The sequence below is a fragment of the Rosa rugosa genome, chromosome 2 (assembly GCF_958449725.1).
Source record: "Rosa rugosa chromosome 2, drRosRugo1.1, whole genome shotgun sequence".
In the NCBI taxonomy this organism is placed as follows: domain Eukaryota; kingdom Viridiplantae; phylum Streptophyta; class Magnoliopsida; order Rosales; family Rosaceae; genus Rosa; species Rosa rugosa.
Genome location: NC_084821.1, coordinates 59,615,372 through 59,637,264, shown reverse-complemented (window position 1 = coordinate 59,637,264; position 21,893 = coordinate 59,615,372). Strand labels below are relative to the sequence as shown.

The 21,893-nt window shown below is 36.3% G+C and overlaps 1 protein-coding gene, 1 long non-coding RNA gene and 2 pseudogenes across 3 annotated transcripts; all 4 read left to right on the top strand.

The window, feature by feature from the left end:
* The first annotated feature begins 461 nt into the window (after positions 1 to 461).
* LOC133733741 (cyclic nucleotide-gated ion channel 1-like) lies at positions 462 to 8,504 on the top strand. The gene is made up of 9 exons (XM_062161380.1): positions 462 to 666; positions 819 to 1,373; positions 2,086 to 2,283; positions 2,456 to 2,736; positions 5,495 to 5,606; positions 6,159 to 6,422; positions 6,526 to 6,954; positions 7,266 to 7,463; positions 7,650 to 8,504. Exons 2-9 carry the CDS (start codon positions 1,314 to 1,316, stop codon positions 8,349 to 8,351), a joined length of 2,244 nt encoding a protein of 747 aa, XP_062017364.1. The 5' UTR covers positions 462 to 666; positions 819 to 1,313; the 3' UTR covers positions 8,352 to 8,504.
* Positions 8,505 to 9,217: 713 nt separating this feature from the next.
* On the top strand, positions 9,218 to 12,269 carry LOC133728919 (uncharacterized). Of its 2 annotated transcripts, XR_009856106.1 has the most exons (6): positions 9,221 to 9,684; positions 10,407 to 10,628; positions 11,172 to 11,382; positions 11,494 to 11,639; positions 11,708 to 11,794; positions 12,218 to 12,269. It is a non-coding gene; the product is annotated as an uncharacterized LOC133728919 (long non-coding RNA). The 2 variants fall into 2 exon arrangements; XR_009856105.1 differs by having other exon boundaries at positions 9,218 to 9,684; positions 10,407 to 11,382.
* Positions 12,270 to 12,471: 202 nt separating this feature from the next.
* Positions 12,472 to 13,532, top strand: LOC133731170 (uncharacterized; annotated as a pseudogene).
* Positions 13,533 to 15,314: 1,782 nt separating this feature from the next.
* LOC133731169 (uncharacterized) lies at positions 15,315 to 20,571 on the top strand (annotated as a pseudogene).
* Positions 20,572 to 21,893: the final 1,322 nt, after the last annotated feature.

Sequence of the window (21,893 nt, the reverse complement as noted above, 5' to 3'; positions counted from 1 at the left end):
AGGTCGTTGGAGAGGGATTTATTCTCGATACTAAAAACAAAGAACTTTAAACCATATTTATATTTGTGCGAGATGGTACCCAATTTTTTTTTTTTTTTTTTTTTTTTTTTTTTGTGAGATGGTACCCAATATGGGTGAAAGAAGCAATCGATGATATGCAGGCAATGTACTTTTGCGGTCTCTCGTATCTCACTGGCCAAATTAGTAACTACCCGTAAAAGAAACTATCGGGTTTTTCTTGAATCTTAGAAATTGCATTTTGGTTTGTTCTGAGCCATTTCTGAACGAATCAAGCATCTGATTCAAGTCAGATGCTTGATTGCTGAGACTGACAACGAAATCAAGCATCTGTTTTGATTCGTTCTCTTTTTTCCTCTCTCTTTTTTTGGGTCTGTAAGGAACTTTGATTAAGAAGCCAAGAGGCCTAGCAAATAATACAGCTGGAAGACCAAAGAGAAAAGAACACATGTAGAAGAAGGCTGTCGGAAGTCGGAACAAAAGAAGACGAGTGCTTGTTGGGCAACGTATTGATTCGGACAGCCTTGGCTAACCATGGGTGGCATTGTCGTAATGATAATTAATAGCTACTATATGTTTTCGCTGGGAGCAACAGCAGAACTCCATTGTTATAGTCTGGTTCGTACTAGTTCAACCTTTGATTCTCAGGTGTAGTAAAGATTCTGTCTCAGCTCTCACTAGCTATTCTCAAACTTGTAAATTCTTACTTGTATCTTGCTGCGTTCATTTTACTATTAATCGAAAAAAGATAAATTTATTTATCTGTGCCTAGGAATATGTAATTTCTCTTTTGTTATCAGTGTTCCAACGTCACCAGGCAATGTGGACGGTATTTGAAAGGCCAGATCCATTTGCTCCAACTCCAGAGTGGAAAGCATGGGCTGTGGAGATATGTTTACAGGCTCTCGTTCTAATTTTGAGATGTCTCAAAGAGATTGCTACTTGGATGATCGGAGTTTTTGGTCTGTCTATTGGGGCGACTATTGCGACTATTGCGACTATTGGGGTTAGCAAAGTGGAAAGGGGTATTCATACTATCATGTGTTGCAGTGTCATTTGATTGTTTGTTCCTTTACATTCCAATCATCGATCAGGAAAACAAGTGCCTTGACACGGACAAGACGTTGAGGAATGTAGCACTTGTCCTCAGATCACTTACAGATATCGCTTTCATACTCCATATTCTATTTCTGATCGATGATGACATGGACCAGGGCCCCAAATGGGATGACCACGCGTCAGCGTGACGTTTGCCAAGAAAACTAGAGCTTGTGCGAGAGGCAATAGCTAAGAAGATGCCGTGGTTATCTATCCACATCGTAGTCAACTTTTTAGCTATTCTTCCCATCCCACAGGTAAGAGAAAACTTGGTTGATCGTTTGGTCCAAATGGTCGTTCCAAAATGCCATTTTTTTCGGGAATCAGTTAGGCTCACCCTTAAATATCGCCACATTTGAGTCTTGACATATATTGTTTTTTATTTATTTATTTATTTTATAAGAAAAATAAACTACCAAGCCGCTTTGTTGATCACATGATTTAACTATAACATCACCTATTTCGGCTATGACATTGCTTATATCTTCAATTTTTACGGTTGTTGCTGTCATTTCAAACATAATAATAATAATAATAATAACAACTTGAAAATTCTCATTAAAAATAAAATAAAATTATATTTAGTTCTAGTTAGATCTCCAAATTTGATATTTGAACCTCTATTTTTTTTTATTTGTCAATTAACTTTGTCAACTCATATGAAAAGAAAATAAAGACAGAGAGAGAAAATTATATATAAGATTGCATTAAAATTGTCTCTCACAGTCCCTTGAAATATCTCTTAGGTAAGCAAGTTTGTATATATAAAAAAAGCCAATACTCTTCTTACCTCCCTCATCACTATAACATTCAAATTTTTTGAACAAATCTTAATTGAATTGTTTTCAGAATTTCCTTATATTACCTTTATTTTCTTATCACATACATATAGGTACTGTAGAATTTCCCCCAATAAGTATATATTGAGATTTTACCAACTGCCTTTTTGAACCAATTGTTATTGTTCAGGTGGCAATAGTAGTTGGCTCTTTCAGATTGGGAGGCTCTAAACATTTTCTCAAACAAACAATTATAAACGTCTTTCTTGTCTTCCAATATTTCCTGAGGATTTTCCAAATGTTCTTATCCATTAAGAAGGTCGGTGACACGGTTGGAAAATTGGTCAAAGGTTCATTCTACTTTCTCATGTACATCATTGCTAGCTATGTAAGTCTTAAATACTCAAATTTCATAAGAATTCACTTATCTTTTCTTATTTGTGCTATACTACTTGAGCTTCACTAATTGAACTTCTTAATTCAAAAATGATGATAACTTTCTAAAAGCTTTATATTTGTACAGAATATGAGTTGTTAATTATCTTTTCATGCCATTTTAGGTCTTTGCAGCCTTTTGGTATTTCTTTTCTATTCAACGAGAAACATCCTGTTGGGACCAAGCATGTCGAACGATTGCAGGATGCATGCCTATCTATGATTGCGGTCACAGTACTTCATTAAATAGCACATTCCTAAACAAATTATGCCCTATAGAATCTCCAAATGCAACGCCCTTTGATTTTGGAATGTTTCGTGATATTCTTAAATCTGGTATTACGGGATCTACAAATTTTTCCACAAAATTCTTTTACTCTTTCTGGTGGGGCCTCAAAAATTTAAGGTACGCATGTAACTGTGTGACAGGTGTTCATTAACGATCAATAAAATTCTCACAAATGAAAGTTCTATTAATGTCTATTCACCCAAATATTATCATATACCCAGAGTTTTAGTTATATATGTGTTCACTGGCATAATTAGTATGATTTAATAGTTGGAGTTGTTTTTCGTAATTCCCAAATGTACCACCTAGAATTGACCTCACTTGGCAGTCAAACTATGTGACATTGCCACAGAATTTAATAAAAATTACTGATTAGGTGAATTTTATGCTATATTAGAGCATCTCTAATAGAATACTTATTTCAATTTTTTTTTATTTTTAAATTTAACTAATTTTAGGCTAAGTTTGATCTCCAACAGATTAGCTAAACAAAAGCTAAAGTTAACTTTAACTAAAAAGCCTAGCTATATTTAGCTAGAGAGGAGAGAGAATTTAACTAAAACTCAAATTTAACTTTAGATTTCGGTAGTCTGCTGGAGCAGAACTCAATAAGTAAACTACTTATATTTTGTTTTTAGCTATTTTTAGCTATGAAGGTACCTACAATGTTAGAGCATCTCCAACAGAATACTTATTTCAAAAAAAATTTGAAATTTAACTAATTTTAGACTAAGTTTGATCTCCAGCAGACTAGCTAAACAAAAGCTAAATTTAGCTTTAGCTAAAAGACCTAGCTATATTTAGCTAGAGAAAAGAGAAATTTAGCTAAAAGTTAAATTTAACTTGAGATTTAGGTATTCTGCTGGAGCATAACTCAATATTCAACAAGCTATATTCTAATTTTAGCTACTTTTAGCTATGAAGATAACTATCACTGTTTGAGATGCTCTTAGTTACCACATAATGAAATAAAGTAGGGTTTTTGTCCATTTACCTCATTTTTAGGGGTTTTTTTTTCCCACTTACTCCATTAAGTTTTTTTAATTTTCTATTACCTAAAACACTCTAAGGAAGTCTTCCCTAATACCCCAATAAGGTTTTTTTTAAAAAAAAATAAATAAAAAATTAATACCATTTTACCCTCATCCCTTTATTACTTAGAGAGAGAGAGAGAGAGAGAATGGAAGAGAGAGAAACCATAGGAGACTTTGCCAGAGCCCGTCATCGGTGGTCGAATTCCGGCCAAGTTTCACAGGATTCCCGTTGCCGAAATCTGGTCACCGACCGCCGCCCACTGGACTTTTCTAAAAACCTCTATTGGGGGCAATAGACCTCTATTGCCCCACAATAGAGGGCCAATAGAGGTCTATTGCCTTCTAATAGACGTCTATTGTCCCCCAATAGACGTTTACCGAAATGAGAACTAATCTTCCTAAAATTACACAAATAAAACTTTGATTAAAGAAAAAAAATGAGAAGATTACATCAATTCAAAACGTCTATTGCCCCGCTCCCCCCCCCCCCCAATAGATGTCTATTTCACTTTTTTGTAAAATAGAGATTTGTATATGAGAAATTTTAAATACACACCCCTAATTACTTAATACACATCCCTATTATTTTATATTTTAAATTAGATTTTGTAGGTAGGTTAATGACCAAAACAGATATCTATCATATTTTCATTATATTAAACTATTTATGTATAAATTGTTAAATAAACACAACAAATTTCTATACATGGCCTCCTAATGTAATACAAGAATTTATTCAAAAAAAAAAATGTAATACAAGAATAAAGTTAGAAACTATCTAATTTAATTTTTCCTTATATAAATTGTAATTAAATGAGGTTAGAAACCATAATATTTAGAATTTCAAAATCAATGACATTAAATGTTTTTAAAACGGATTCCATTTTTTAGTTAATTTCTTCTTCTTCTTTTTTTCTAAGAGATATGATTAATCCATTTATTTTTTAATATAAAACATCACGGGTGAAAAAACTTTGTAATTGTTAATTTGTTTGGCCCCTCTAATGACAACTTTGTAGTTCTGCCATTGTGAAGAAACTACTGATATAGTTTTGGTTAAATGTTCAACTCATAATTTTATACTTGATTAGTGGATGAGAACTCAAATAATACAAAGCCTATTTATATGCATCTATTTAAAGTGAACAATAATAAATCTTTATGGATTTCTCAATAACTAACACAAGTAATCAATATGGTCATTTACAAAACATCAATTAATATACTAGAATATACTAATCATATTAAATAGTACCCTTAATATAGTCAAATAATAGGATATTTCATGATTTTTGAGATTAAGGATATTTTAGGTACTTTCGGTTGTGTATTTAGTAAAATATTAGAATGAGAAATTAAATGAGTGGTGTATTAAGTATGGAGTGTGTATTAAGTAATTAGGGGTGTGTATTTAAAACTTCTCTTTGTATATGAAGCTATTGGAGCAAAAAAAAAAAAAAGATCCACGTTTTACATTTAATTTAATAATTAATTATTTGATGAAATTTAAAATTTTAAAATTATTACTACTAATCATGGATACTAAATTATAGAGAACGTAAAAGAGAAACACGAAAAATTATAGGAATTCTAACTTTCAAGTCCATATAATAGGGATGTTTATGGGAAGTTGTAGAGATTCTTTAAGTCTTAACTAACCGAGTCTAATGCTATTGAATCCATTGAATACAAAAAGGAATATTTTTTTATTTTTTTACTAAATTTGTAGTTTATATATACTATCTTTTTTTTTTTTATCAAATTTATATATACTATCTATACTAACCTTTTGACGCAATTGGTATTGCACAGTTTAATTGGATGACTATCAAATTTTGCAGTAATTTTGGCACAAATCTGGAAACAAGTAGCTACATATGGGAAAATTGCTTTGCAATTCTTATTTGTGTTATCGGCTTGCTACTATTTTTATTTCTCATTGGAAATGTACAGGTTGGTAATGAATACACACATACACCATATTGACTTTAGGGTTGAGGGATACATTTTTTACTTTATATATATTTAGATTGCTATATATTTTGAACGTATTATTAATTTTTTTTTTTTGAGAAGGAACTTATTATTAATTTAGAGTAGCTTTGCAATACTAGTTAAAAGCTAAAATGGAAAGTCACTTTAGAAATCTGGTGCAGTTACTAGAATGGATAAAAAAAGCTAAATATGCTCTTTAAAATAGAGAAAAAGCAAATATAAAGAGTGCTAAAGATGCTCTTATACTTGAAAATGCAAAAATATTTTCACAAAGTTTAGCTTTTATTCAGCATTGAGGCAATGCTTGAACTTGATTATGTCTTTTCTTTGAATTATATTAGTTGGTGATGAATTCCTTAATATCTTGGTCCATCTATAAGACTATAACAATTGATTTAGTTCAATAAGGTGGTGGACATAAGAAATAATATTTTACTTTATGTAAAACGTGTCTGTCTCAAAATAGATTCTATCATTTATTTATAATTGTTATATTTTTTGTTGAAACAGACATATATACAATCAGAATCTGAAAAGTTTGTGAAGATTAGAGAGTCAAGACGAACAAGAATTAATACCAAGTATAGAGATATAGAAAAGTGGATGTCAAGTCATGGTATTCCTGATTTTGCTGCCAGGAACAATATTGAAGAAGAAGATCTAGTAAAACACATTGATAAAGATGTGGATGCTTATTTCATGTTCTATTGTACTCGCGGATTTGACGTCAAATCAAATCCACTTGGTTTAGTTTGCGTACAAGCATTGAAGAAAGTAAGTTCCTCAACCTGCAGCAACCTCTATATATATAGTAATATATAATAAATCTTGATCTAATTGACTAATTGATGCACGTAATATCTATATGTATATACAGATACCCATTCTTCGAAAATTGGATGAACAAGACTTCGAAGTGATTTTTAGTGTGATAGCTGACGGCTATGGTCCACTTACCATCAGAGAGAAAGACAGCTACATTACTGAAGCCGGACAAGAACTTGATAGTATGTACTTGATTATAGATGGCGTAATTGAATGCAAGGTTGCTGAAACAATGAACACCCAAACTATGCGTCGCCATGATTGTTGTGGAGAAGAAGTTCTGCGTTGGGCAATATTGAACTATGAGAAAGAGTACGGGCATCGCGATCCCCTTCCTATTTCAACAGTAGATGTCAAATGTCAAACGAAAACAGAAGCTTTTCAGTTCAGTCATTATGACTTGATCGAAATTCTCAAGTTAAACAATTCAGAGCAGTTGGAGGCGTTGGCCCACGATAGCAGCACCCAACAACGGATCGAGGTAAAACCTTATACATGGATATCAATCCATTTGTTTCGTGCATTCGGCCAATCTCATTAATGAGGCCGACTGCCGACCCATTTATTTTCCCATATATTAGGATTTGGGTCTCACCACACGTGGTTTTTTTTTTTAATAAGTTGTCGACGTTAAAGCAAACCATTGTTAGAATTTGCAGTAAGAAATAATCCTCAAGTCTTTTAACTGTTACGGCAGTTTGATTATTCCATAGCTATAGTTTACTCACTAATGAATAACTCATGTTATTCTGTTTGCCAATATATATATTATTTAAACAATTAGATTTACAGGAGTGGTTGAGATATGGGTTCCCTGAGGATCTGAAGGAAAACATCATGAATTTCCTAGACAAAAACAACCGGCTAGTGGAAGAGAACAGGGATGCTGATGCTGATGCTGATGTTGATGTGGATTTTCTATTCGGCATTCTTCCAAATAATATCAAATCATCCATAAAGCGCCATCTCGGCATGAATGCCCTGAAGAAAGTATGTTCTTCAACCTCTCTATAATTCTACTGTTGGAGAAGAGCAAATGCATGGTTTAAATGAACATATATGTTTGAGATAGTCGTCCGTGCTGATATATTAATTAAATTACTCCCAAAAGTTCATTGATTTCAATTTTGGTTGGCAAAATGTTATTTCACATCCTAATTGTAAGCTCTGTATTAGGTACCCATGCTTCAAAAAATGCATGAATACGTGTTGGAAATCATCTGCAACCATCTCCAGCCAGTGGTGTACGAGATGAATACGTACGTTGTTAGAGCGGGAGAACCACTTGGTTTTATGATCTTCATTCTACGAGGCAAAATTATAATGACTGACGGGACTAGCAGCAATGCCACAACAACACGTTCCTCAGAGATCAGCGAATCGTGTGATGACAAGATCCTTCAGGGAGGTTATTTTTATGGAGAACAACTTCTGAGTTGGGCATCACCTAACAACATTTCTTCATATGACAATCCCGTCATCTCAACCAGAGATGTCAAATGTCAAACAAAAGTGGAAGCCTTGATTCTCAAGGCAGAAGACTTGAGAAGTGCAGTCTCCAGATGCGGATCACAGTGGAATTTCAACGATAGTATGAATTCTCAGCACTTAGTCGGGTATGGAAAAGATACGGTGGCTGATACAGGTGCATCTGCATCAACGTCCCCTAATAATGAGCAGACTATCCAGCTTCATCAGGGCCATGACATGCTTCTTGAGCAGCTGATTCTAATTCGAGAGACTGTCTTCCAGCTTCGCAATGATATGTCTACTCAGGGACGGAGATTAGATGATCAGGGACGAAGATTAGATGAGATGGCTACATTTTTAGCCAAATTGGGATATACAGGAGCATCTTCTCCTCCTCCAGCGCCTTGAAGGGTTTGAGCATTTCTATGTTCATTTCTACGACTCGATCATACTATTTGTACACTTGACGTGACATCTTTTTGTGAATTGAATATTGTTTTGATAACAAATGCTTCTATTAAATTGAATTTAAAACAGATCACAAGGCCAGGCCAGAGAAACATGGAGCTCAGAAACAGAGTTACAGAGTAGCAAATTCCTTTCTCAACTAGTTCCTTTGTGATTTATTCGACGGGCTTTGAGAGAGTGCGTAGAATTACTTTTGGAGAGAGTACTGTCGAATCTTGATGAAATAAGAGAAGCAAGTGGCTAAACACTTGATCAAGCCTAAAGGCAGTACTATCTTTTGTCTGAAGGGGTGGGAAGTTTAAATTTAAAGAAACAGAACCATAAATTTGAAGCACTCTGGAGAACTTACTAATTTGTTACTTTTGGTCATTCAGTAGTAAAAGTATTGTGAGAAAGGAGCAAGAACCTTGTACTGAGAACCTTAAACCAAAGATGACCACCATAAGTCAAATAGATTCATGCACATGATGGAAATTTTGAAGATGGAATTGGACAAGTTTGCCATTTATACTTGTAGCAAGCAAAACTATTCCTTTGTTTCAACGTTAGGAAGGTATGGATGAATGCCGTAGCAACATGAAACACTTGATCTCTTAGTTTGTTCTGCTGCTTCTGTTAACTTTTTCTTCAAAGCTTATATCTCGATGGTTTACGACACTCCAAAATGGAAACTTGACTTTACTTGACAAGTCCAAATCTGCAGTCTGGTCAATTCATGTCAAATGGTTTTTAATTGCACTACAGCAATGCAGAGTTTTGATCATCCAACCTATAACTTGGATACCTGCTGCAAAGCATGGATATAATAATCTTTTCAAGGGAAAAACAAAAATTTTTGGAAACTTAGAAGATTAAAGCTCATACCAATTTGACATGACGAAATTCGAGTTAAAGCCCATACTTGTAAGATCCAATTCCTCCATTGATAGAGAACTCTCGAGCAACTCCGGTGGGTGATTACCACCCAAATTCCAAAACTTACAACCCAATTGAATACAATTGAATTCTTGTTTGAAGAACCCAGCTACGTGGCTTAAAAGATAATTAAAGTCAAGCCACACTTCGGCATGATTTTTCTTTTCTCGGGTCTTGATCTCTCGGTCGCTCTCGACTCTCTCAGTCTCTCATATGCTGAAGGCTGAAGAGAGCAAACACATAGCAAGTCGAACAGTGAACAATGGAGAGCAGTGAAGAAGAGGACGATCTCCCACTCATAGAGAGCATCACTCCCCAGTCCAAAGTCGACTTTCTTTATCAATCCCACGCCTAAAAGGTTTCTTCTTCTTCTTCGTCCCTCTTTTGCCTTTGTTCAGTTGGTGATAACTTGTTGGAAATCAGTAAAAGACAACGCCTTTCGTCTTCCTTGAAGTTCTCTAGTCATCAAAGCTTGTACATTTGGTTTTCCCATGTTTTATTTCGTCCTGTTCGATCAATTTTTGTACCCAAGTTTCGAGCTCTTTGAGGGTGTTTGAGCGTTTGCAATTTCATATTAAGCAAAGATGTTGAGTCTTTGATACTATCTTAACTGAAATTTGTTTCTTCAACATTACATGGGTTTTCAGTTCTTTTGAGTATAGATTGAGGGAATAGTTGTATTTTCCATCTGGACAATCTCTATTCCAAGCTGTAGTTGTGAAAGGGTTTATCTTTACAATTTAACGCTGAAGGGGTTTATCTTTTTCCTAATTCCTAATCATCTCAATTGGCTTTTGATATCCTACTGAATTAAACTACTTCAAGTAATCTGTGCCTTTTGAGTTGAGGATTAGATTTTGCAGAATTGTATGCATTTTTATAGTCACTTAAGTTTAGGGGTTCTTAAGGGCTAGTTACTGTTGGTTGTTAACTGTGGTAGTCTTGTTGGTACTCCTTCTGTTGTTATTGTTTCACAGAAATTATTGTTATGTTATTGTCACTGTTAGTTTAAATCATACTTATAATCTGAGAGAAGATAATGACATTCTTATAACCTATACATACTTGTTATATCTGCAGGGAATTATAACCTATACATACTCGTATTTATCTCCCGCTTTTGCTGTGACATGCGCTCAGAACTGGAGCCTGGAGCCTGGAGCCTCAAGTCTGAAGCCTGAAGAGAGCAAAGCTAAAGCAGTCGTAAAATGGAGAGTAGTGAAGGAGAAGAGGTTTCCTATCATTAAAGGCATCACTCCCCAGTCCAAAGTTGACTCTTTTTACCAATCCCACACCGAAAAGGTTCTTCTTCTGCTTCCCTCTTAGTTCACTTAATGATAAATTGTTGGACATCAGTAAAACACTATGCCTTTACTCTTCCTCCAACTTTTCTCTAGTTATCAAAGCTTGCACATTTGGGTATCACATGGTGTATTCCATTCGGTTTCGATAAATTATTTTGGACCCAGTTTCGAGCACTTTGAGCTGTTTGAGAGCTCGCAATTTTAAATTAACCAAAGATGTTGAGTCTGATACTTTTTCAACTGAATTTGTTTCTTTATTACATGGGTTTTCAGTTTCTTTGAGTATGGATTGTACGGAACAGTTGTATTTGCCATCTGGGTAATGTCTATCTTTTTCATTGTTTTTTATTCATTTTCCGTCCTTTTCTCTTCCTTTGAAAGTATAGCTTTAATCTCTCGATTCCTTATGGGATGCAATATGTGAAATTGTAAGTTGTTTGCTCTGGGTTCTGTTGACATTTAATTACCTCTTGTTGATAGATTTTGGATCATTCATTGTCAGACTGTCCAGTGACTGAGGATATAAATTTCATCTGATCAGGTTTGCTCCATCCACTGATCCATCACTAAGTATCCAGTTTTATGAGCAAGCTCCAGAGCAACAATCAGTGCTAGGGTGTGTTGTTGACTCATCACAAACAGGACTTGCTCATGATGTAGCATCAACAAATCCAATTGGTCCTGACCAGGAGCACAGAGTACCTCATGGTTCCATTGGTGCAGCTTTGTTTCAATACTCTGCACCATAGCAGGTACATCAACTATTAGATAATTTTTTTCATTTAGTATTCGACAATTCTATATCTATGTGTCCATTTGTAAATTTTTCAACTGTACTTTTTCCCTTGTATGTTGACATGCAGGTGATGAGTTCCCATCAACATGCGGAACTTGTACTGCAAAATGTGAGACTCGAATGTTTGTCACCCGTATCCTTTGTGTCTCTTTACCCTTTAGATTGTGAAATAAGTTGCGAAATTCTGATGCTTGTGGTTACCGCAATTCTGAGGTTTGTATTGATCTGCTCTCTCTCTCTCTCTCTCATGCTTCAATGGTAATTGTTGCTCTCTTGTGCAGTTGAAGCCTGGTGGAAGAATTCCAGATAAAGGGAAGAAAATTACTCTTTGTGTGAAGAATGTAGATCTTAGTTGTGATGTCATAATGGTATATGCTTTGCTCTTATTGTATCTTATCATCATCATTTCATAATCTGTGCATTTAACTTAATTTTCCATACACCAGTGAGATGTGCCCAACATTGCATCTTTCTAGGCTTGACTGCACTGGTTTGGGGGATAATGAATTGTCGTAGTTGAATTTAGGACCTACTGGTTAAGAACCTAGGGCCATTTAAATTTTATCATCTTGCAGTGGTCAGAGGCTAATAATTAAAATGTTATCACGTGATGAAATTTGATGGGGTTTTCTCTGCCCTTATGGTTCGAGGGTGAGGCAGCTATAAGATTGGGGAGTTGCAGTAATATGAAATTGAGAACGTGGCTGATATCGTCCATTTAGAGCTGTTGAATACTTTTCTTTTTGGGTATAAAGTCCTAAATTATCTGACAAACCTTTATGTTGGATCAGTCGGATACTGCAGGTGTGAAAATTCCGGAGCTTTATTAGGAGCTGGCTAGTGGGACCCTCGGAGGACTTGTTACAACTATCAAAGGGTTGATCACAAAAATTTGTGAAAGTATGTTTTGATTTTGAATCTGCGTTGTCTGTGCCATCCTGTTGTGTGATTCTTTTTTATTCTCTTGATTTATATTGAGTAGGTAACTTAAAAGTTGGAATTTGACAGTAATTTCTGTGCTACTTCCCTGTAATTGATCTTGGCTATGGTCTTGAGTTTGTATGATACATAATTAATTCCTCTGTGCTGGTCTTGAGAGAGTGCATGTATTTTCTTTCAGAGATAGTCATGATCAAAATAAGGAAAGCAAGCGGTTAAACTTTACAGCAAGCCTAAAGAAGGTACTTGATAGCCTTATAGTTGGCGTTAAATAGAATGTGAAATTGTGGACTAGTTCATTTATCAATAGATGATACATTGGAGGACTAAACACTCCTGTACAAGAAACTACTCACAAGTTGCAACAATAATTTACTTCCTCAGATGATGAATTCTTTCTTTTGTTCATGACCTCTCTCCGTTGAATGCAGCTTCAGAGCTTAGAAGAGCCTTTTACTTTAATCCTTGATGACGCATTGGCTAACTCTTTCATTGCACCCGTGACTGATGATATGAAAGACGACCACCAGCTAATGTGTAAGTCTCTCTTGCTTTCATCTGGACCATCTGCTTTCACAAGTTGAATCACGTTTTCATGCCTTTTGTCCTCTGGGAGAAAATGTAGCACAGGTAGACTTGATATGTGTTGGCTACACTCTTTTTTGCCTAATTGGGGCTTTAGATTTTGTGGACGTGCATTAGTAGATCTGATTTGTTTTACCCATCGCGAATAATTTTCTTGCATTAGACAACTATTTATTCACTCCTTGCCAGGATATTATTACACTGGTAATTTTATCCATCGTTTAACAATAATATTTACCTTTATGATATATACCCATAGTTGAGGAGTATGAGAGGTCATGGGAGCAGAACGAGGAATTGGGTCTGAATGACATTGATACCCGTTCATGCTGCATATATCACTCAGGAGATGGCGGCAACAGACAAGACACAGGTGAAAATCGATTTAGAGCTCTGCCTCTTACCAATTTTTTTCTCGGGGAAAAGGCGATACTGTTGTGCAATACTGCAATAGTATAGGCCTGAGTAAAACTTTTGTAATTTTGTTGTAGTAATCTACTTATGATTCGTCTCAAATGAACTCGTCTTTGTTTATGTATTGAATAATCCATTTGGAGCCATACTTTTTTGTCTATATTTTGATTGACGTAACTGTAAGCATGTCTTAGAACCCCCACTACCTCTGCCCTTGCTCTTTGGTGTACACCAACTTCAAGATTACTTGAGTGCGGAGCGTTTGGAGAAGGATTTATAATCAATACCTCGAAAAAAAAAAAAAAGAACCATATTTTTTAGAGATGGGGTATCCTCTACCGAATATGCAGGGAATTTTAGTTATCCGGTTTCTCGAATCTCACTAGCCAAATTAGCAAAAAAAAAAAAAAAAAAAAAAACACATCTGTAAGAGAAACTATTTGCCAGTCTGCAATGCTCCATGAAAGTATGAACGCGGCAGTGGACTTGTTCCATGAGAAGGGTGCCTGATTTGTACAACTTGTAATTCAAATATTAATAGATGAACATTAGGAGAACCAAAATCGATCCAAAACTCCTGTGCAAGAAAACTACTTCGACCAGTAATTAACTGTTTGTTGATTCTGTCATAAAAAAAACTGTTTGTTGATTCCTAATCTGCGCTGTCTGTGCCATGCATTATCTGATTCTTTTAATTCTCTTTGTTTATATCGAGTATCTCATTTTGAAATTGGAAGTTGACAACAATAATTTACTTTCCAGATGGTGGCGGTGGCTTCTCAGTGGCTGGGGCCTGATTTTCAAGCTTTGTTTGGGCTTGGGAGGAGGTGGCTGAGGGTGGTGACGAAATACTTCTGTTTCAGCTAGCGAAGGAATATGACTCCAAGGGCGACCTAGCCTTGACTTTTGTTTTACTTTATTTGCGTCGACCCGGAATCACGGATCCAGAAACCATGCATCTGTTTGATATGTGAAGTTTCACATTGTACAATACAATGTAGTACAGAGATGACTGTTTATTTTTTTACTATGGTTTTGTGCACAAATCTCAGGTCAAACAAAACAGCTAATGTTGGTGTTGGAATTGTCAAGATTGGGGAAACATATATAGCTGTCAGTTCTTGTAATTTCGCTCTGCATCTGGTGTAGGTGACTTGCATTTTCTATGGAGCATTTAAGCTAGCCATCTTTGACGTACACATGGGAAATGGATAGTACTTCGCATATATGGTAATAATTAGTCAAAATGTATGTGGCGCTACATGTTACTTGCAAAAGTGTGTATATCATACACATCCCTATGATCGACAATCTACTTATCTGGTTCAAGTTTGAAACTTCTCAATTCCAAAATTTTGACGATTAATTGCACCTGGGGAGAAAGATTGTACGTACAAAACGAAATGAACCATGAATGGCTGGATCGATTTCATATCCGGGTTGCGAAGTTGATGACCGAATATAGTCTCCTCCATATATAGCCATATATGGCTCGAAGCGTCGAAAACCCCGCCCGGCGGTGACACTCGTGGAAACTCCGAGTCTGGCGAGGGTAAAGGTCCCTCAGTCACTGAACTCTCTTGCACGTGAAGTGCGTACTCTAAGTAGTCAACCTTATTGTCATTATTTCATGGTGTGATTACCTCGGTGGACGTCACAACTAGTAAATAGTAGAGAAAAGTCTTTGTAGACAACTCCTTCGCACTCGTTAGGTGTGCAAGATAGATGGAGGTCTTCTTTTTAAATTTCTTAGCAAGTTTTGAGCTACGTACGTACTGCATATCTTAGTGATCAATAATGGAAGCTACTACTGGTCTACTGCATATATACCTCCCCCTCCTGTCGTTGCATAACTACATACCAACTTCAAGCACTAATTCCTCAAGTGAAGTAGATAGCTGTCGCATCGAGCTCATAGTCTATTTTCCTATACAACTAACCAAGTTCAAAGGTTAATTCCTCAATTATAGCTTGTACTTCATTCATAGCTATACGAAGTACTGCTCTCATAGTTGGGGCTAAACCTTTCCGCATCAAAGTTCAGAACATTGCCGCCGGTACACGTACTAATCTTGTCCATCATATGTATGGATCAGCCAGAGGTCCTAGACGTAAGGTTAGTCTCTTTGTATATAAACCCTATTGCCTGGTCGATTTAAGGATTTGTGTGTATATACCCAGTTCAAATTACTCATCCGTTTTGATTTTTCAATTCATATGTGAGAATATATACATGATGGCTGCATATTTTTCTTTTATCAGCGTTACACCACCAGCACGTTACAACTTCGACGATGTCGGGGGACCCAGTCCCAAGACTGCAACTCCAATTAGGAAAGCATGGTGGTCAGCAGTTCTTAGTCGAATTTGGGAAATATTGTCAGAAGCAACCATTCTAATATGGCAAATACTATTAGACGTTACAACTCTGATTTTGAGAAGGACATGGTCAACAGTCGCAGATGGAGTTGTGATATTATACAGAGTCGCATATTTAATCTGTGAACATATAATTCACCTCATCTTACTGCCTTCAGTCAAGTGGGAAGGGGCATTCGTAATATCATGTATTGCAGTCTCATTGGATCCTTTATTCTTTTACATTCCGATAATCGACGAGACGAACAAGTGCCTTGCAGTGGACAAAATATTGAGAACTACAGCTGTTGTCCTGCGATTACTTACAGATATCCCTTTAACACTCCATTTTATAGCTCAACTTTGTGATAGGGTCGATACCGACCATCCCAACTTGTCCGACTCCGATTCTGATCACTCAGACTCCGACTCAGACTCCGACTCCAGCTCAGACTCTGACTTCGAGACAACATCATGTTCACTAAAATCTGTTAAAAAGAGGACAGCTAGGAGGATGCCGTGGTTATCCGTTTCTATTGTAATTAACTTTCTGGCTGTACTTCCAATCCCACAGGTAAGGGAGCGAAAATAATTTCAGCGTAAGTTGTCATTGCCAATATATCAATTTGCATCATTCTGTTTTTGTCTCACTTTTCTGGTCAAATTCTGAAACTAGTCGGTTTCTGCTATCTATTTAATTCTTTTCCTTCGTCTGGGAAGACTAAAGGTCCAGCACTAGATGATCAGTTTTGTTTTAGATTTTATAGGCCTGTGACTCTGTGAGGGGTGCCTTAGTTTGATCCATTGACCAAAAGAAGATGCGTTATTGTTCTTTAGTTTGCTTTTTTCTTAATGGGCGGGAAGGGCAGAGGGGAGTCGTATGATGCAACAGCCTCGGTCCTGTGAGTTTCAAATCTCAACAATAGGCTTAAATTTATTGATGCAATTAAATATAGCTATATACCTTGTTTACAGATCTCAACACACTCTCTTATTAACTCCACTTTTTTGGTTTTTACATAATAAGCAAAAGCTCATCATGTGCGTTATTTCTTTGAAAAAGAGAGTAGAATACCAGCAATGTCCTGCCTTAACTATTTTGTTTTGGCAAAACATGCAAGTCGCTTAAGTTAAAGAGAACTTATGATATTATACTTCATAAAAGTAAAATCTCTGTGTGCGAGTGTTCTTATTTTTATCAGTTATATGATGGAAGAAATGTTACTTGACAGTTGGTCAAATTTTCCATCTGGGTCACCATTGTGTATGTTCGTAATTTGACCTGCTGACTTTACCTACCATTATTTTGTCCAGGTGGTGATAATAATTGGCTTTTTTAGAATGAGAGGCTCATCAAGCACTGAAGTCTTTTTCCAAAGAACAATTTTCAACATTTCTCTTGTCCTCCAATATCTGCCAAGGGTTTGTCAAATTTACCTATCCAGTCGACATTTTAGAATGGGAGGAATATGGATCAAACCTACACTGAATTTAATTCTTTACATCGTCGCTGGTCACGTAAGTTTTATATCTAATTTTACAAATATTCTTTAATTTAATATTCTAGCTATTGCTTGAGCTCGACTAAGTTTCAATTCTTTACAAGAATACCAAATTACAAAGAAATTAGTTTGCAATATAACCTTTAGGAAATGAGAACTTAGCCAGCGAGTGTTTTGCGAGGTTTGCTTATCATGTCGTTGAGTGCTTTTAGGAGCTACACGTTATCAAATGTAGTTTATCGCTAAATTTAACTTGAATCCCCCACGCATGTGTGGATGTGTAAGGACATCTTCCACCTTAGGCTAAAAACCCAACCAGATTTAGCCTACCAATTCAGTATATTCCCTACAAGATACCTATTTGGCTTATCAACAAAAAACAATGCTGCTACCGTATGCCAAATTCTATAAGTTAAAAATGAAATATTATTATCTTCAACATCTATAATTTAAAAATGAAATGAAAACGGCTAGTTTGACTAATAATTGTATGATAATAGTTATTAATAAAAATAATCTATTTACTTAAATAAAAACATGTATATCATAAAATTTAGTGATTACACTTTTATTTTAAAAAATTTAAACATATCATATATTGGACTCATATTGAATATATCAACAAAATCTTTATAATGGTATAATTTTAATATTTAGCAACATTATAAATAAGGGAAATGATGAAAAAAGTCATATTAGAGTGTGAAATGATAAAAATGTCACATAGTTTTCCACTTGATAAAAAGGTCCATAATGAATTGTTAGTAATATTAATATAGTCTTTATAAATAATGAGGTGATGTTAAAAAAGGTCAGTTTTTAATTTTTTGATTCCCATTCTGCCCTTAGAAGCCAACTCTCTTTCTATCTTCTCCTCCTCCTCCACAGACAGACAGACCTCCAGAAGCGGTTCCCTATCGGAGGACCTCGCCCGCACCAGAGCTTACTCTGATCTCTTCGTTTTCATCACCGACAGCGAAGTCGATATCTGCTTTTACAGTAGCGCCTCTGATTTGTTATAAGAAGCAGGAGACCGCGAAATGAGCCACGCCAAGAGAAGCGTTCCCGGGACTGTGCCGATGAAGCCGAATTTCGACGAGCGGAAACCCTCGCCGGTTGTCACCACCTCCACCGGCAAGCGCGTTTGTTGTGTTAATCACTGGATTTGATTCGGAAATAGGTTCAGAGCCTCTTTTTTTCTTCGTTCCTTGGCTAATTTGTTTATTCTCTTACGACGGCGGAGGCTCTTAATTACAATCAGGTACAGATAATGGTTCCTTCTCTTCTTGATTTTTAGCAAACGATGCTTGTTTTTCTTGCCTTATTTTGGTCTCTAATCCCTGTGATAATGGTTCCTACATGTTTCTATCTGTTTTCATAGTTTCCATGCTGAATGTATATGTATGGTTCCATTAACTGTATGTATGCTTTCTTGATAGAACTAAATTTGAGCAAGTAATCCTATTAGCTTCCTCCAATGAGCTTCGGCAAAAACTCCAAAGAGAGGTTTGTTGAATTAGGCCTAGATTTTTGTGCAGATAAGGTGTTTGATGAGATGCTTGTGAGAAATAGTAGTGACTGTGATTGTAGATTGAATCTGTTTTTCGGTTTCTGATTGTGTTTGTTTTGGTTGGTGAAGGTTAGTTACCTTCAGAATGACAGAGACGGTAGCTTGAAGAAGGCCTACAAAGAGTGGACTTTGGTTGGTGCATTGACTGCTTCTGGGCTTCCCACTGCCATTTATGCACTCCAGAATAGTTTGCTTCAGATTTCGTACAAGAATCTCGATTCTTTAACCTTCTCAATGCTCAACCAAACTAAGATCATTTTTATTGCTATCTGTACTTATTTGATATTGAGGTAAATGGGAGTTACTGGTGTAGGTAATTGTGGTTAAATTTGCGGAGTTTTGAGTGTGCCGGTTAGTTTGATTTTTGGGTGAAATGTGTTGAAATGTAGGCAGAAGCAATCAATTTAACAAGTTGGGGAGCTTTTCTTGTTGATTATTGCAGCTGTTCTTCTAAGTTTCGAGGAAGGGTTGAGCAAAAGGTCTAGTGGTGGCAATTCTGACTAGATATTGTTTAATGGGATTATTCCTGTGTTGGTTGCGTCTGTGCTTTCGGGTTTACAGTCCTCTCTGTGTCAATGGGCTTCCCAGGTTAGCGTAACGACTCTGTTTCTGTGCTTTGAAGGAACTGTTTCATGGTGTTGTTGAAGTTCTTTCTCTTTTCTTGATCTTAGTTGTCTACTTTTGTGTTATAGGTTAAGAAGCACTGGTCATACTTGATGACTGTAGAGATGTCTATTGTTGGAAGTTTTTGCTTGTTGGTTAGCACCACTAAGTCTCTCGAAGGAGAAGCTATCAGAAAACATGGGCTTTTCTATGGATGGATTCTACTGACTTGGGTAATGAACTAATGATCACATTCAAATCCCATGTTTCCCTCTAGTTTTTGTTTATTGGTTTGACTCCCGTGGAGTTTATTTTATTCGCATACTCAGAACCACCATATTCATTGGTTTAGTTTGGGAGACAGTTAGTTAATATGGAAGATATTAGTGTTTATGCTCAGCTAATCGCTTCCTTTTGAAGGAAAATGTTTTGGACGATCATGCTTACCCTTTCTGGTCTGTCTTACCATATATATGTGCATTAGGACAGCTTCTGTTGGTTCCAGAATTCTAGAATTTTCTGTCTTTATATTCTATATAATATGAGCATGCTAACTACAATCCCCTTTGGTTTGCTCTGCTCTTGAAGGTGTTACTTTTTCTTCTTGTTATATGATTATATTTGTGGGTGACAATTTTCACACATTAACAAAATATTGGCAAAAAATATGATGTAATCTCAGGTTGCACTGGGTTTGCTTTTCTCTATTGTCTTTCAAACACCCCAGTTTACCAAGAAAAGAAAAAAGGAAAAAGTAGAGAAAATGTGCAATTTTGATGAAGAGTGAAAAACTATGCATTGATTTTATAGGAGAGTGATGCTCTTTGTAATTTGTACTTGCAAAGAATGTGATGTTGCATGATTTATAATGTGGCTCTTTGTGTTTTCTCCATGTTGCAGATCCCAGTCAAGTCCAATGCCTTTGGTGGAATTCTTGTTGGCCTAGTTACTGTATTCTTGGCCTAGTCGCGGTTAATGCATGCTTGGCTCCACTGTATTTTTTAGAAGGGATGCACGTAATTACAGTGGAAGTGAAGAGAAGGGCACAGTTCAGGATACAATGATGTAGTCCATTTTTCAGGGAACAAGGGATAAAGATGTAGATATTCAGTGGGACAAATTCCATTTTGGGCATCAGAATCTTCAAATTTTAGTTGGATTATTCTTTTCATGAGTTCTGATGATTGCAATTCTCTACTGTTTTAGCCTTTATTAATTTGTTTGTGCTTTAGGTACCTCATTTGCATTTGACATAATAATTGCTTTGCCAATAACTTCACTGGCTAGTAACTTGGTTAGTGACAGAGTCAATGACTTAACTAGTGACCTAAATTGGTGTGTATAATCACATGTCACTAACTAAGTAACTGACCATGTCACTAACGAAGTAATTGTCAGTAGCGAAGTCACAAGTTGATAGTCAAGTCACTGTTAATCACATGTTACTAACTAAGTAATTGACCATGTCACTGACCAAGTAACTGTCAGTAGCCAAGTCACAAGTTAATAGCCAAGTCACTGTTAATCACATGTCACTAACTAAGTAACTGACCATGTCACTGACCAAGTAACTGTCAGTAGCCAAGTCACAAGTTGATAGTCAAGTCACTGTTAATCACATGTCACTAACTAAGTAACTGACCATGTCACTGACCAAGAAACTGTCAGTCGCCAAGTCACAAGTTGATAACCAAGTCACTAACTAAGTAACTGACCATGTCACTGACCAAGTAACTATCAGTAGCCAAGTCATAAGTTGATAGTCAAGTCACTGTTAATCACATGTCACTAACTAACTGACCATGTCACTGACCAAGTAACTGTCAGTAGCCAAGTCACAAGTTGATAGCCAAGTCACTGTTAATCACATGTCACTAACTAAGTAACTGACCATGTCACATTACATGTCACTGACCATGCCTTGAACAAGTTTCCCCTTGATTGAATCCCTCCTTGAACTCATTTCTCATTGAAAGATCCCACCGTAACCGAATCTCTCCTTGAACTAATCCTTCCTTAAGGGAATCTGCTGCAACCTAATCTCTCCTTGAGCTAATTCTTCCTTGAGGGAATCCGCCCTAACCTAATCTCTCCTTGAGCTAATCCTTCCTTGAGGGAATCCGCCCTAGCCGAATCTCTCCTTGAGCTAATTCCTCCTTGAGGGATTCCGCCATAACCGAATTCCTCCTCGAGCTAATTCCTTCTTGAGGGATTCCGCCATAACCGAATTCCTCCTTGAGAGGTTTTCGCCATAACCAAATCTCTCTCGGCGGGATATTTCTTCCTTAGCTAGATATTTCTTCTCTTGATGAGATACTCGTCCTTGCTCCTTCCCGGATCACATGTCACTAACTAAGTAACTGACCATGTCACTACCCAAGTAACTGTCAGTAGCCAAGTCACAAGTAAAATGATGGCACACAAAGATGCTAAAATCAGGAATTCATTATCAAGCTTAGGCAAGCTTCTTGACTAAGATTGTTTAATGCCATTGAC